Raw genomic sequence first — 17,451 nt, 5'->3', positions numbered from 1 at the left:
TGGAAGTCCGTATAAATAACATCCATAGACATTCCCCTGTCCACTACTTTAATCAACACCTCAGGTTTGTCAGGCATGACCTACCTTTCACAAACAATAGAAACCCAAATCATAAAAAACAAAGGAAATTTAACAAATTAAATGATAATGTTGCCATCCATGTTGACCACACACTCCAGGCCCTGCAGTGTCCACCAGTCATGGAAGGCCTCAAGCGTACTGGCAGCTAGGACCAACCTAAAAAAGGGTATCAGGACTGCCAAAAGGAAACAGACAATGCGGATAGAGGATCATTTCCACAACAACTCGGACCCCCGGCGCATGTGGCAAGGCATCCAGTCCATCACTGACTACAAGAGCAAAAACACCAGCCCCCCGGTTAGCGATGCCTCCCGTCCGGAGGAGCTTAACAACTTCTACGCTCGCTTCGACAGGGACAACAGGGAGTCGGCTACCAAAGCCTTGCCACCCCCGGAAGACCAGGTGCTCACTCTGTCGACCTCCGACGTAAGGGGTGTTCTACGCGGAGTGAACACACGAAAGGCTGCTGGACCGGATAGCATCCCTGGACGGGTACTCAAGGAATGTGCTGATCAGCTGGCTGATGTCTTCACCGCCATCTTCAATCTGTCATTGGCCCAGGCAGTAGTCCCTAAATGCTTCAAGACCACTACCATTATTCCTGTGCCAAAGCAAATGGCTGTGACGTGCCTGAACGAGTATCGACCTGTCACACTCACCCATCATAATGAAGTGTTACGAGAGACTGGTCCTGGCTCACATCAAAGCCAGTGTTCCCGCCTCTCTTGACCAACACCAGTTTGCCTATCGTGCAAACAGATCAACGGAGGATGCAATCACAACTGCTCTACACTCTGCACTGAATCACTTAGATGGTAAAGAGACCTACATCAGAATGCTGTTCATAGACTACAGCTCAGCATTCAACATTATCATCCCCAACAAGCTGGCCACCAAACTCCACACTCTTGGCCTGAACACTTCCCTCTGCAACTGGACCCTGGACTTCCTAACAAACAGACCCCAGTCTGTCAAATTAGGTAACCACCCCCCCCGACCCTGAACACAGGGGCCCCACAAGGATGTGTGCTGAGCCCCCTCCTCTACTCCCTCTTCACCCACGACTGTGTGGCTGTTCATGGTTCCAACACCATCATCAAGTTTGCGGATGATACCACGGTAGTAGGCCAGATCACCAACAACGATGAGTCAGCCTACAGGGAGGAGGTCCAGCATCTCGTGAAGTGGTGCGCCGATAACAACCTGGCCCTTATCAAGAAATCATTGTAGACTTCAGGAAGTCTAAAGGCGGAAGTCACACCCCCATCCACATCCATGGGGCTGTGGTGGAAAGGGTGGACAGCTTTAAGTTCCTGGGAGTCCACATCACGGAAGACCTCTCCTGGTCCCTCAATACCTCCTCTCTGGTGAAGAAGGCCCAGCAGCGCCTATATTTCTTAAGGAGGCTGAAGGGATGTAACCTGTCACCCCTGATCCTCTCTAACTTTTACCGCTGCACAATAGAGAGCATCCTGACGAACTGTATCACAGTATGGTATGGCAGCTGTAGCTACTATGACCGGAAAGCCCTGCAGCGGGTAGTCAAAACTGCCCAACGCATTACCGGCACCCGGCTACCGACCATAGAGCACATATACCAGAAATGCTGTTTACGGAGGTCACGGTCCATCATCAAAGACCCTACCCACCTCAGCCACAGTCTGTTCGCCCTCCTGCCATCTGGGAGACGCTACAGATGCATTCGCACCCGTACGACCAGATTTAGGAACAGCTTCTTTCCCAGGGCTGTCATCCTACTGAACTCCACAAATAAACTCTAAAGCCTGCACATCTGCCAATGCACTTTATTATGGTTATGTTTATGTTAATGTATTACAAGCCAAATGTATGTTGAATGTTTAAATGTCTTAATCTAAATGTACAATCTCGGGAGCCGTAAGCCTACATTTCGTTGTACTGCACTTGTGCACTAACAATGACAATAAAAGTTGATTATGATTATGATTATTATGACCGTGTGCTCCTTCTCCAGGGCCACCTGGACACGGACAAGGCTGCAGACGAGAGGCAGGCAGCCAGACGGGCAGTATGTAGATGAGAAATAGGAGGGGCCAAGATAGATCCTTGGGGGACTCCAGAAGTAACGGTTTGTGAGTGGGAATAATGTTTCCCTACATTAACAGCAGTGACTGCATTTCAAAAGTACTTCATTGGCTGTAAAGCACTTTGGGACGTCCTGAAATGCAAGTTCTTTCTTTAACCTATTCTTAAATGTTGACACTCTCTGCTTTAATCATTAACTCTGGTAGTGCATTCGACCGCATCAGAACCTTCTGTGTGAAAAAAGTTTCTCCTGCTCTCTGCCTTAAATCTGTTCTGTTTAATCTTAGATCGACGTCGCTTTGGTCTAGACACTACCCCCAACCGCTGGAAACAGACTGTTTCTATCTGCTGTGCCTCATCCCTTCATAATTCTGAATACCTCCATCAAATCATCCCTTTGGCAGGCATGGTTCCCACTGGGCCTAAGGTCAGTTGAATGGGTGGAATTACTGAGCAAATCTGGGGCAGCCTCCAGACAAGTCCGCAAAGCTGTTTGTAGACATAACGAGGATGGTCGGAAGGTTCAGCCTCCCCACACCGGTTAAGATTTTGGAGCTAAATTTCACAGGGAAGATTACGCCCCTTCCCCTTGGAGGGCGATGATTAATTACCCACCCCGGATTTAAATCTGCAATTTGTGAAGGTTGCCAGGAGCACACAGGAACACACCGAACAAAGAGGAACAGGAACATACCGATCAGAGAGGAACAGGAGAGGGGCGGGGCAGGGTGGTCTCCTGACTTCTGCAAGACCAGAGCGCTCACACCCTTCGGCAAGTTAGCCAAGCAGACTAAGCCAACCCTGCCCAACTACCTGCCACCTAATTCACCCCGTAGGGTCCAATCAGAACCTCAAGGGGAATATGGAAGCGGGGGGGGGGGGGGGTGTAAAAGAGAAGATTCTATAGCAGACATGCTGCTGAGAAATGAATACCCTGAATTACATGCACAGGAGCACTGCGCGGGAACCCAGGGGCAACAGCCACACAAGTTAAACTGGACCAACCAGGCAACTTCCCACTTCTGAGGCATCCGAGTCACACACCATCCTGACTTGGGCATGTATTGCTGTTCCTTCAGTCACTGGGTCTCACTACCTCACCACAATGTGGGAGCACCTTTACTACATGGACTGCAACGGTTCAAAAAGGCAGCTCACCCCCACCTTCTTAAGGGCAACTAGAGATGCACAATAAATGCTGGCTTTGCTGGCGACGCTCCTAAGCCAAAAATTCATTTTGAAAATCCCACTCTATGCCTTTGAATGCCAGGCCATACACAATACTGAACCCCAACTAGCATATATGCTGACCTAACCTGATGGAACGACCTGCCCATTATCACTTCTTGGTTAACACAAACATAGAAAAATAGGAGTAGGCCATTCGGCCCTTTGAGCCTGCTCCGCCATTCAATATGATCATGGCTGATCCTCTTATCTCAATACCATATTCCTGCTCTCTCCTCATGCCTTTTCTGTCTAGAAATCTATCTATCTCCTTCTTAAATATATTCAGTGACTTGGCCTCCACAGCCTTCTGTGGTAGAGAATTCCATAGGTTCACCACCCTCCAAGTGAATAAACTTCTCATCTCAGTCCTAAATGTCCTACCCAGTATCCTCAGACTGTGACCCCTCATTCTCGACCCCCCCAGCCAGGGGAAACATCTTCCCTGTATCCAGTCTGTCTAGCCCTGTCAGAATTTTATACGTTTCAATGAGATGAGATGACAAGACAAAGAAATGGCATTCTCCCTCCACCTTCTCTAGATGCTGTCCATCAAGGTATTTCATGACCTGGCCAGTCACATTGCCAGGAAGGGCAAAAGGCTGCTAATATACCTCAAATGTATCCAGCCACCAAAACAAGGAGGAAGATTCAGTCTCCCAAATTTCAGATAGCACTACTGGGCAGTACAGACCCCAGTGACTGTAACCTGGTATAAAAACAGAAAATGCTGGAAATACTCAGGTCAGGCAGCATCTGTAGAGAAAGAGAGTTAAAGTTTCACAGAATCACAGAAACCCCAGTGCAGATAGAGGCCATTTCGGCCCATCGAGCCTGCACCGACACATATCCCACCCGATCCCTGTAACCCCTACACCAACACATATCCCACCCTATCCCCGTAACCCCACGTATTTAATCCCCCTAACACTAAGGGTCAATTTATCATAGCCAATCAACCTAATCCGCACATCTTTGGACTGTGGGAGGAAACCGGAGCACCCGGAGGAAACCCACGCAAACACGGGGAGAATGTGCAAACTCCACAGTCACCCGAGGCTGGATTCGAACCCGGGTTCCTGGCGCTGTGAGGCAACAGTGCTAACCACTATGCCACCGTGCCACTATGCCATCGATGACCCTTCGTCAGAACTGGAAAAAGTTGGAGATCCAACAGGTTTTTAAGCAAGTGTAGGAGCAGGGAGAGGGGGAGGGGAGGAAAGAACAAAAGCGAAGGTCTGTGACAGGATGGAAGGCAGGAGAGATTAAGAGACAAAAGGGATGATGGTGCAAGGCAAAAGAAGATGGTAACGGGACAATTTAAGAAACAAAAGACTAGATGAAGTGTAAATGGCAATGGCAGGATGATCAACAGCTGCCACTGTAACCTGGTCCCTCCACATGGGAATGGAACAGAGGACCTCACTCTCAACCTCCCCGCATACCTTCAGAAGAGACCAATCATAACAAATCAGATCTGTGCCTCCATAAAGATCCTACATATCGTACCTCGTGCACACTCCATAAATTCCACCCTCTGTACCGGAGGGATGGGCTGCGGCCAGATGACCACCTTCCTCTACATATTCTGGTCACTCCCTGTATCCAGCCATTCGGGACAGCAGTCTGGGAGATCACTAGGAGTATGGCTGGTTTCTCAATCCCAGAGAACCCAGCCGAGTGCTTGCTCGGCCTGCCCATTGGAGAAAAAGGGACTCCCCACACAAGCAGGCTAGAACGACTCGCTGCTACCTGCAGGTTGCATAGCACCCCCATTCTCTGCCATGGTGGGGTACGGTCCCATCCACAACAAACACATGGTTGAAACCCATACATCTTGAGAACCCAATAAAAGTTCTTTTGAAATAAAGTGTATTTTCTCAATTAATATTGTAACAACCCATAATATTTCTGCACAACGTATTGCATGGAGATAGATTATGAGGCAAGTTTGATTGTTAAAACCAGCAAACTGCAATGATTCTTTAATGGGTTTTCTAGATGAACCGCAGACACACAACTCCTACACCCGAAAAAATATTGCAGACAAGACCAAATGATCCGTTAGCAGTTATTTAGTTTTATTATCCTTTTGGAAAAAACATGCATTTTTCAACATTGTTGCTGGCATTTGGTCACTGCACACTAGAAAATAAGGATTTTTTAAAAATAAATTCACACCAAAATTTTAAAAAATAATAAATGAAATGCATTTAAAAGTTTGTGCATACAACCTTCAAGCTGGGCATCTAAAAGTACTATTTGTTTCTTCGCTAACAGGTGTAATGATGCAAAGTTCCTCCTTCTCCGGTATTTTGGAGCCATTACAAACTGGAGCACCTTGCACTGCACGCAGTTCAGTGTCTCACATGCAACCTGTAACTGCAGCAACGGGAGCTAATGTTTTAAAAGCCAACATTTGGAATATATAGGTGCCAAAGGACAAAAAGCACACGTTTTATAATAAACGCCCCAGCTGCTACAAAAAGAAATTCTGCTTTCTCTGGATACAATTTTCAGTATAGCAAATTGGAAGACTTGTTGATTTTGCAGTCTTTTGATTACACTATAAAATAAATTATATTTGTTTGCTAAAGTTTTAAATTACACCATGAACTAACTAAATCAACCAGTTGATTGGGCAGGAGGTTAGACCAAGACGCAGTGCACAATTGTAATAGCCTTTTAACACATTCTAACGGTCAGTTCTACGATCAAATGATGTTAAACTTCTTTGCAATGCTCCAAAATCCCAGTAACTCCCCCTGGGCTGGTGCACTGATACCCAGTCTGAACACCTGATACATGACAACCACAGAGCGTGAAATGTAGGTCCAAAACCAGAAAAAGGCCCGTGCAAAAGATCTTAAACTGTATTTTTTATCCTCTTAAAAAATGTTCTGGTCACTTTTTTTTAATAATACAAGTGTTCAATTAGAATTCTGCACCAAACTTTAGAAATTAGAAATATAATATTCAAAAAAATACAGCTGCAAACCTCAGATACAAAATCAGCAATTACAAAACGAGATCTGCAAACTATGGAAGAATTAAAGCAATTGCATTCTCATTAGAGTTCTATACATTTAAGAAATTGCACTCCATTTTGAAATAGTGCTAGCTGCATGTTTATCTTCCATGTGTAATAAAAGCAATTTAATTCAGACATTATAAAAGCTATCGATCTCCCCAATGAACCTCATACTTCTGCTGGGTTTTAACTGCAGGATCATTTTATTTTAAAAAAACAGTACCTCAGCAGTAGAGGTTTATAAAAAATAAATAAATAAAATTTATAATGAATGCTACATATGACTGGGGAGGTCAGTTCCTGCCAACAATTCAAGTAGAGTGCTACATTTAGGTGATAGGATTTGGTTCTCTCCCATTTAACACACTAAAGAGGCTCAACGTTGGTGCAATTTATTCTGCAGTAAAATATTGCTGTTACGTTAATAAATTCAAATCATACTCCTCCTATATTCATCTTACAATTACCTCAGGGCCAATCCAACCATCTTTGAATAATTTTGCTGGTAGCTGGGATAATGTTTTCAAATAGATTAGATTTCTGTGGTAATGAGTGGTACTGATCATAATTTTCCAAACATATTTAACAATTCCCAGGGACATTTCTACAGGAGATGTATATTTTCCAGACCATTTTCATCCTGCACACTACGATTTGCATTTTTCAAGCGCATTTTGGAAGATTAGATCAAGCATAAGGTAAAAGCAACTTCTCTGGATTAATGTGGAGCAAGGCAGACCAGAGCTATCGATATCATGGAATATGAAATTCTCAATTTAACACTCGTCAAAGATGCTTTTACTTAAAGTCATTTGTCTAGATAAATACACTCCAATTATATATTTACAATGTCATCATTTTCCAGCTTATCCTAATCCAGTACTGCTGCACAGCTCTTTGGCAAGGACAGTCTGACATGCATCAAACTCTCACCGTATTTTATAGTCAGCACAAAGCACCTACACACAGGGGTTGGTCTTGCACTCTGGTATAACACGAATATTAGGATATCAGTTTTATCCTTCACTGCGATTTTAATCATCTCACAATTGGAAATGTAAATAGGACAAAAAAAGTTGGTTACATTGTTTACTGAAGCCAATTTTATAAAAATTACTAACAAAAAGTCCTCAGCCCTTAATGTGGTAGTCACAGTGTTTTTTTTACATTGATTACACTTACAGAATTCTCATTTGCTCACCAGCTTGAAGACCAAGTCTGCCATTCTGTCACTTCAATTACTCAGGTATACCAGGTAGTGATGGCCCAACAAAACACTCGTTTCAGCATCTAGAAACAGTGGGTGTGACCCAGTAATATAGAAATGTAAATACCTGCTGGGGAGTCTGCAAAAAAAGTGGTGCCTGGCTCAAAGGAATCTTACCCTTTTCAAAAAAAAAAGTGAAGGCATTTTTAAGTACCAAGCTTGTCAAAGGATTATTCAATGTATGATGTTTAAAGCTAGAAATGACACAGCTTATAAGCATTTAGCTTAATGAAATCTGGTTACTAAAACTTTACTTTGTCTTTCCACCCACCCCCAACTTTCTCCACAAACACAATATTGACCCTCACTCTAATCGGTTTCAAAATCTACAACAGTACAATGTCAGAAACAGTGTGAAGGTCAAAGCTGCAGAACATCTGCTATATGGTGATATGAAAGGAATCCTGCATCCACTGGTCTCGGGAATTGAGTGTTTTAGGCACTGCAAGATTTGTCTCCAAGTTGTCAGCCTTCCCATTTTCCACAACACTTTGTTCCTGGAAATATTCCTCCTCTTCGTCGAAGTATCCATTTTCCAATCCGTAGGCGCAATCCGAATTAGCTGCAGCTGACAAGTCCTGGCACGTTCCTTTATATTCCTGAATGGATTCATAGAGAGACCACAGCTGACACAGCAACGACATATCCAACTGGCGCAGACCAACCTGTTTTTTTGGGGGGAAAAAAGGCAGAACCTTTAAACCAGGGACACAACCACTTGCACTTGCATCCATTAATGCATCACAACCACTAAAATTTCACACACGCCAAAGGAGAATTCAAGTTTACAATAAATGCACGCATGACGTGTGCGATTTTGCCACAAAGAATTGATGTCTATCGAGGCATAGTTCCAATTTAAGGTGAAGGAAAATAAAGTTTGAGAGGTGCACCCAGTGTCGGAAAACTACACTGTGACATAGTTAGGGTGAATCCAGATGGTTGGTCAACAGCACTACCAACCTGAATGAGAGAATCATCGCTTTTCTAAAGATACGGGGGCCGAAAATCCATGGCCCTTCCAATACACTCCTGCCCCAAGTCTGGAAGGAGTGTAAAGGAAGGGCCAAGAATTATACTGGGTCCCGGGCTTCCCCACTAGTTTCCGCAGATCCTTGTTTGGGATTGGCGCCTTCATCCATTCCAAACATGCCCCCCCCTTGCCCACATCAGAGTGAGCATAACCGGACAGGGAGAATTTCCTGTTTCCAGCCTGGGAATCTGCCACATCAGTGCAAAAGATCCCACTTCCATTTTTCAGCTTGCATGTTTTCCTGCAGTCAGGAGTGTTTTATCCCATGGTCATCCAGTTAAAGCATGCATACCAGCCTGCTGGTTGGTGCACGCGAGGCCCAATTGAGAAATAGCAACCACAACATAGTTAGGCAAAAACAGAAATGGATGTTGAAGAGTCAAAGATAAATGTGATGGACTGGAAACGGGCAAAGTTCAATAAGGTAAGAGATCGTCATCACCTTGCCTTTCCTCACCTCCAACTTCTTTCAGCCCTACAATAACCCCAACCCAGAACTCTGTGATCCTGATTTCAGACTCCTGTGCATCCCCCCACCTTTTCCCCCATGGGCCTTCTGCTGGCCAGGGCCGACTCTAGAATTCCCTCGTAAAATGCCTCTATCTCAACTTCCTCCTTAAAACCCAAGTCCATGACCAAGCTTTTGGTTACCCCTCCTAATGTCTCCTCCTTTGCTCAGCATCAATTTTCTTCATGGCCTGTGAAGTAACCTGGGGCATTTTTCAAAGCTAAAGGCACTATTTCAATGCAACTTAGAACATAAGAAATAAGAGGAGTAGGCCATTTGGCCCCTCAAGCCTGCTCCGCCATTCAATAAGGTCATGGCTGATCTTCTACCTCAACTCCACTTTCCTGCACTATCCCCATATCCCTCGATTCCCATACTATCCAAAAATTGTAGTTGGATCTGGCCCAAATTAACCGAGCAGAAAAGTTAACAAGCAAGACAACGGATCAGCATTGGGGGATCTTTAAATGTGAGATGGCTAGAGCACAAAAGATTTAGACCTATGGGTATAAACAGGATGCATTAGAGTTCTGATGATAAAGAGAGTTTAAAATTAAAACTTAAAAAGGGAACATATGATAAAACTAGGACCAGCAATATTAAGAAAATTATGAGTAATATAGAGAATATAGTGGGGCGGTGAAGAGAGAGATTAGAAGGACTAAAAGGGAATACCTAAAAAGCTAGTAGAGAACATGAAAGGAAATAGTAAAGGCTTCTATAACCATTCAAGGATGAAGAGGAAAAACTAGTTGCGGAGGATGAAGGTATGGTGGAATATTAAATAAATTCTTAGCAGCAGATTTTACAAATGATGGTGCAAGTTAGAACAAAGGTCTGCTAGAAGAGGATATGGAACAATTGGTACAGGCAACTGTAGAATGTAAAGTGGTTCTAAAAATAAGTTAGTAGAACTCAAGGTGGATAAGTCGTCAGGCTCGGAAGACATGCACCCTGGGCTGGTGAGGGAATTCAGTCGAAGAGGAGATAGAGGCTCTGATCACAATTTATCAATCGTCCTTAGAAGTGCAAACTGTCAGAGGACTGGAGGGTAGCCAAGGTAACACCTCTGTTCAATAAGGGAAGATGGTTACAAACTTAACCTGAGATATTCTCTCAGGTATAGTGGTGCTAGTCACTCCCATAAGACAGTTGGACCGCTCATGTTTAGGGTGGGCTAACCTGGGGACGTAACATTAATACCCCCTGGTGATCTGATTTGGATATTTATTTATTTCACACACGCCCCTACTTGCTTTTCCAATTGTTTCTAAAGCTGACTGAGAATACACTTGGTAAAATGAGCCCAGAATCAATGTTGAGCTGCTTTATTTCACAGCAAGTGAACATAAAGAATAACAGTGATGATTGGACTCATTTAATTTCAATGAATACACCTTGTCTTTGCGTAATACAAAAATAATGAACACCCTACGCTTCTAAAAAGTGCTTGTTTATCTTTTTATATCGCACCCTTCTTGCGTCCAATCTCGGAAACAGACAGCCCATCAAAGGCTTACACAAAATAGATGCACCCTGGCCTGTACAACTGTGCCTGGTGTCGAGCAACCAGTACCCAACATGCATTACGGCCTACATTTATAGATTTTCAGGGTCAGCTGAACACTTCTGCCCAAGGTATGCATAAAATATCACTCAGATGGGAGTGAAAGGTAAAAAAGAGGTTTTTAATACTGCTAACGTTTGAGGATTTGCTGGGGAATTATTTAAATTATGGTGACATTGAGCGAGAGGAAGCTTGGATAGTTATTTGAAGTGAAACAAAGATGTAGACCCAAACCAGGTTGAAGTAGTAGTAACAGAACATTTTTCAGGAGAAAATTAGCAAAGCCTGGAATCGTTTGAATTGCACTAAGCTAGTTGAGGCCCTAATCGGCCACATAAGATAAACAAGGGGCATCGGTAATTGATAGGCAGAACTAGCAGAATGGTATAGTTATGAAGGCAGTCATTGGTTTTGATTTGTATTCCACAAACAGATTATTGCAACATTCTTATGGGCCACAAAGTGCCATTGCAATCCATACCCATTATTAACAAACCTTTCCAACTGGTAGCATAGTTATCATAGGCTTAATATTTGTTAGGAGTCAGTCGCGGGAAACTACATTTTGACCACAGTGGATCACAAGTCTAGCTATCCAGATACCTTCTCTCCTCTCCCCAATGTTTTAGGGAGAGGAGAGAAGAGGGGGAGATCGTCATGGAGCTGGGCATATGTTGTATTAGTAATTGCCCTAGTCTCGCAGACTGACTTCTCAATGGCAAAGACTGCACATCAAGAAGTGCACCACTTAGTTACAATTTTGACCAAGCAAAACAGATGCAAGATCTGAATTCCAGAGACAGGCTCTTTATCTCAATGCACGCAGCATTCGCAACAAGATAGATGAGTTGACAGCACCAATAGAAATAAATGGGAATGATCTGATAGCCATTACAGAGACGTGGTTGCAAGGTGACCAAGGCTGGGAACTGAATATTCAGGGGTATGAGACATTTCGGAAGGATAGGCAGAAAGGAAGAGGAGGTGGGTAGCTCTGTTAATAAAGGATGAGATCAGTGTAGTGGTGAGAAATTATATTGGCTCAGAAGATCATGATGTAGAATCAGTTTGGGTGGAGATAAGAAATAGTAAGGGAAATAAGTCACTGGTGGGAGTAGTCTATAGACCCCCCCTAACAGTAGCTACACTGTAGGACAGAGTATAAATCAAGAAATAATGGGGGCTTGTAAGAAAGGTACTGCAATAATCATGGGTGATTTTAATCTTCATATAGATTGGACAAATCAAATTGGCAAGGGTAGTCTTGAGGATGAGTTCATATAATGTATTCAGGATAGTTTCTTAGAACCAACCAAGGAGCAGGCTATTTTAGATCTAGTAATGTGTAATGAGACAGGATTAATTCATGATCTCATAGTAAAGGATCCTCTAGGGAGTAGTGATCATAGCATGAAAGAATTTCACATTCAGTTTGAGGGTGAGAAACTTGGGTCTGAAACTAGTGTCCTAAACTTAAGTAAAGGCAATTACAAAGGTCTGAAGACAGAATTGGCTAAAGTGGACTGGGAAAATAGATTAAAGGGTAAGACAGTAGATAAGCAGTGGCAGACATTTAAGGAGATATTTCATAACTCTCAGCAGGTTTATTCCAATCAGAAAGAAAGACTCTACAAGAAGGATGAACCATCCGTGGCTAACTAAGGAAGTTAAGGATGGTAGCAAATTGAAAGGAAAGGCATACAATGTGGTAGGTCAGAGGATTGGGAAATTTTTAGAAACCAGCAAAGGGTGACTAAAAAAATAAAGAGGGAGAAGCTAGATTATGAGAGTAAACTAGCAAAAAATATAAAGAGCTTCTACAGGTATATAAAAAGGAAGAGAGTAGCTAAAGTAAACGTTGGTCCCTTAGAGGATGAGACTGGGGAATTAATAAAGGGAAACAGGGAAATGGCAGAGACTTTGAACAAATATTTTGTACCGGTCTTCACAGTAGAAGACACTAAAAGCATCCCAATAATAATTGATAATCAAGGGGCTGTAGGGAGGGAGGAACTTAAAACAATCACTATCACTAGAGAAAAAGTACTAGGCAAACTAATGGGACTAAAGGCTGACAAGTCCCCTGGACCTGATGGCCTGCATCCTAGGGTCTTAAAAGAAGTGGCTGCAGAGATAGCGGATGCATTGGTTGTAATCTACCAAAATTCTCTAGATTCTGGAAAGGTCCCAGTGGATTGGAAAACCGGAAATGTAACTCCCCTATTCAAGAAAGGAGGGAGACAGAAAGCAGGAAACTATAGGCCAGTTAGCCTAACATCTGTCATTGGGAAAATTCTGCAATCCATTATTAAGGAAATAATAGCAGGACATTTAGAAAATCATAATAAAACCATGTTGACTCTGCTTGATTGTATGAAAGGGAAATCATGTTTGACAAATTTACTAGAGTTCTTTGAGGATGTAATGAGCAGGATGGATAAAGGGGAACCAGTAGATGTAGTATATTTGGATTTCCAGAAAGCATTCGATAAGGTGCCACATAAAAGGTTACTGCACAAGACAAGAGCTCACAGGGTTGGGATAATATTAGCATGGATAGAGGATTAGCTAACTAACAGAAAAGAGAGTTGGGATAAATGGGTCATTTTCAGATTGGCAAACTGTAACTAGTGGGGTGCCATAGGGATCAGTGCTGGGGCCTCAACTATTTACAATCTATATTAATGACTTGGATGAAGGGACCGAGTGTACTGTAGCCAAATTTGCTGATGATACAAAGATAGGTAGGAAAGCAAGTTGTGAGGAGGACACAAAGAGTCTGCAAAGGGATATAGACAGGTTAAGTGAGTGGGCAAAATTTTGGCAGATGGAGTATAATGTGGGAAAATGTGAGGTTATCCACTTTGGTAGGAAGAATAAAAAAGCAAATTATTTTTTAAATGGAGAGAGACTACAAAATGCTGCAGTAGAGGGATCTGGGGGTCCTCGTATATGAAACACAAAAAGTTAGCATGCAGGTACAGCAAGTAATTAGGAAGGCAAATGGAATGTTGGCACTTATTGCAAGGGGGATAGAGTACACATGTAGGGAAGTCTTGCTACAACTGTATAGGGCGCTGGTGAGACCACACCTGGAGTACTGCGTGCAGTTTTGGTCTCCTTATTTAAGGTGGGATATACTTGCATCGGAGGCAGTTCAAAGAAGGCTCACTAGGTTGATTCCTGAGATGAAGGGGCTGTCTTATGAAGAAAGGTTGAGCAGACTGGGCCTATACTCATTGGAGTTTAGAAGAATGAGGTGTGATCTTATTGAAACAGAAGATTCTGAAGGGGCTTGACAGGGTAGATGCAGGGAGGATGTTTCCCCTTGTGGGGGAGTCTAGAACTAGGGGGCACAGTATCAGAATAAGGGGTCGCCCATTTAAAATGGAGATGAGAAGGAATTTCTTCTCTCAGAGGGTCGTGAATCTTTGGAACACTCTACCCCAGAGAGCTGTCAAGGCGGAGATAGATAGATATTTGAGCTACAGGGAAGTCAAGGGTTATGGGGAGTGGGCGGGAAAATGGAGTTGAGGCCAAGATCAGATCAGCCATAATCTTATTGAATGGCGGAGCAGGCTTGAGGGGCCAAATGGCCTACTCCTGCTCCTATTTCTTATGTTATGAGCACCAACCTAATTCTGAGTAAGACCACATTCAGTCAGGGTTCGGGTGCTACTAAGCTAGCAAGAGCCTAATATCTATTGCATGAAAAGTCTGTAGAGAATAAGCAGTCAAAAGAACTGGTTCGTCAAGCCGACGTGGAAAATTGGCTGTATTTGCTGTTATTGTAAAAGGCTTCATCAAACCGGTTTGATAATTCAAAGTACTGTAATACGAGTGTCTGGCATGAATGATACGAATTGTTCTCAAAAACTTGCATTTATAATGGTGGCTTTAAGCAAAGAAAGATCCTCTGGCACTTCACAAATAGGTGTAAGGAAACAAATGGCAAACCAGGATGGGAAAGCAAAGTCCAAAAGCTTGGTCAAAGAGGGGGGGATCTTTGAGAAGGTTTTTAAAAAGGTGGAGAGGTTTAGAGAGGGAGCTCCAGAGAGTAGGACGGCAACAAAAGGTGGAGTCGGTGGTACAGAAGGCCGATATCAGAGGAATGGAACATTCAGGAGGGGATACAAAGCTGGAGAAGATTGCAGAGAAAAGGTGCGACGAAGCCATGGAGGGATTTGTAGACAAGAATTTTATACTTAATACATTCTCTGACGGGAGATGGACGTGAAGTGGAAATCCTACACATAAATGTGGCAGCAATGTAGCTGCCACAGGTAAAATCCTTCTCTCTGGGCAAACAGGTCTATTGTTTGCCTAGGGTGTGCTATTCATTAGGTCACACTTTGGCTCGGAGCCTAAGGGAGACAACTTTGTGCTGCGTAGGAGAAATGCAACTGGTGAAGAGATCGAAAGGCAGCAGGGACCAGTGCTCCATCCTTGTTTCTGTGTCACTGATGCAGTGGGAATGAAGTGGAGAAGGGCAATCTCTCTTGGGGGGGGGGGGGGGGGGGGGAAAAGAGAGGGGGCAGTGGAAACAAGGAACCCTAGTCTGCATCTGCTGGTGCAGACATCTTGGCATTGGTCAATGCCAACAGGGCACTTTTACACTTTCCCAAAGGGTCAGCACTGGTTGAAATTTAACCTGAAAGAAATCCCATCTATGAATTCTATAGATTCCGTAGATTCTAGAAAGGTTCCCGCGGATTGGAAGGCGGCAAATGTAACCTATTATTTAAGAAAGGAGGGAGAGAGAAAACGGGGAACTACAGACCAGTTAGCCTGACATCAGTAGTAGGGGGAATGCTAGAATCTATTATTAAGGTTGTGGTAACAGGGCACTTAGAAAATAATAATAGGATTGGGCAGAGTCAACACGGATTTATGAAAGGGAAATCGTGTTTGGCAAATCTGTTAAGAGTTGTTTGAGGTTGTAACTAGCAGAATAGATAAGGGGGAACCAGTGCATGTGGTGCATTTGGATTTTCAGAAGGCATTCGATAAGGTGCCACACAAGAGGTTATTAAACAAAATTAGGGCTCATGGGATTGGGGGTAATATACTAGCATGGATTGAGGATTGGTTATCAGACAGAAAACAGAGAGTAAGAATAAACGGGTCATTTTCGGGTTGGCAGGCTGTAACTAGTGGGGTACTGCAAGGATCAGTGCTTGGGCCTCAGCTATTCACAATCTACATCAATGATTTGGAGGAGGAGACCAAATGTAATATATCCAAATTTGCTGATGATACAAAGCTGGGTGGGAATGTAAGTTGTGAGGAGGATACAAGGAGGCTTCAAGGGGATATAGACAAGCTAAGTGAGTGGGCAAGAACATGGCAGATGGAATATAATGTGGAGAAATGTGAAGTTATCCACTTTGGTAGGAAAAATAGAAAAGCAGAGTATTTTTTAAAATGGTGAGAGATTGGGAAATGTTGGTGTTCAGAGGGACCTGGGTGTCCTTGTACACAAATCACTGAAAGTTAACATGCAGGTACAGCAAGCAATTAGGAAAGCAAATGGTATGTTGGCCTTTATTTTAAGAGGATCTGAGGATAAACCAGGGAATTACAGGCCAGTGAGCCTAACATCAGTGGTAGGGAAATTGTTGGAAAAAATTCTGAGGGACAGAATTAGTCTCCACTTGGAGAGGCAAGGATTAATCAAGGATAGTCAGCATGGCTTTGTCATGGGGAGATCATGTCTAACCAATCTGATTGAATTTTGAGAGGGGGTGAGTGACTAGGTATGTGGATGAGGGTAGTGCAGTTGATGTAGTCTACATGGACATCAGTAAGGCTTTTGACAAAGTCCCACATGGGAGGCTGGTCAAGAAGGTAAGAGCCCATGGGACCCAGGGCAATTTGGCACATGGGATCCAAAATTGGCTTAGTGGCAGGAGGCAGAGGGTAATAGTCGAAGGTTGTTTTTGTGACTGGAAGCCTGTGTCCAGTGGTGTACTACAGGGATCTGTGCTGGGTCCTTTGCTGTTTGTAGTGTACATTAATGATTTAGATATGAATGTAGGAGGTATGATCAGGAAGTTTGCAGATGACACGAAAATTGGTAGAGTGGTAAATAGCGAGGAGGGAAGCCTCAGGCTACAGGACGATAGACAGGTTGGTTAGATGGGCAGAACAGTGGCAAATGGAACTTAACCCTGAAAAGTGGTTTGGGAGGACTAACAAGGCAAGGGAATACATAATGAATGGTAGGACCCTAGGAAGGACAGAGGATCAGAGGGACCTTGGTGTACATGTACATAGATCCCTGAAGGCAGCAGGACAGGTAGATAAGGTGGTTAAAAAGGCATATGGGATACTTATATTCTATGCCTCGGCTGATGAAGGCAAGAGCAGGGAGGTTATGATGGAGCTGTACAAAACGCTAGTTAGGCCACAGCTGGAGTACTGTGTGCAGTTCTGGTCGCCACACTATAGGAAGGATGTAATTACATTGGAGAGGGTGCAGAGGAGATTCACCAGGATGTCACCGTAAAATTACATGACTGGCGCCTGGAGGTAATGGTTAAGGCATCACAACTGTATGGGACAGGCTAAATGGACCTGATCTTTTCCTGTCTAAACTTTGTCTGTTTGTATGCCCTTAGGTATTGGTATATTTCCAGCACCTAAACTCAAATACACAACTAACACAGCTTGA

General features: G+C 43.5%; 1 protein-coding gene across 1 annotated transcript in view; it reads right to left on the bottom strand.

The window, feature by feature from the left end:
• Window positions 1-5,432: 5,432 nt before the first annotated feature.
• The window catches only part of fam89a (family with sequence similarity 89 member A), a 38,917-nt gene continuing 26,898 nt past the window's right edge, over window positions 5,433-17,451 (bottom strand). The window contains exon 2 of the mRNA XM_085996756.1: window positions 5,433-8,335. Coding sequence (XP_085852882.1) covers window positions 8,051-8,335 — 285 coding nt within the window. The 3' untranslated portion in view covers window positions 5,433-8,050. The remainder of the gene's footprint in view (window positions 8,336-17,451) is intronic.

The sequence above is a fragment of the Somniosus microcephalus genome, chromosome 9 (genome assembly GCF_052327205.1).
Source record: "Somniosus microcephalus isolate GS21.2 chromosome 9, FLI_Smic_1.0, whole genome shotgun sequence".
Classification (NCBI taxonomy): Eukaryota; Metazoa; Chordata; class Chondrichthyes; order Squaliformes; family Somniosidae; genus Somniosus; species Somniosus microcephalus.
This window is presented reverse-complemented; position numbering and strand designations above follow the sequence as displayed.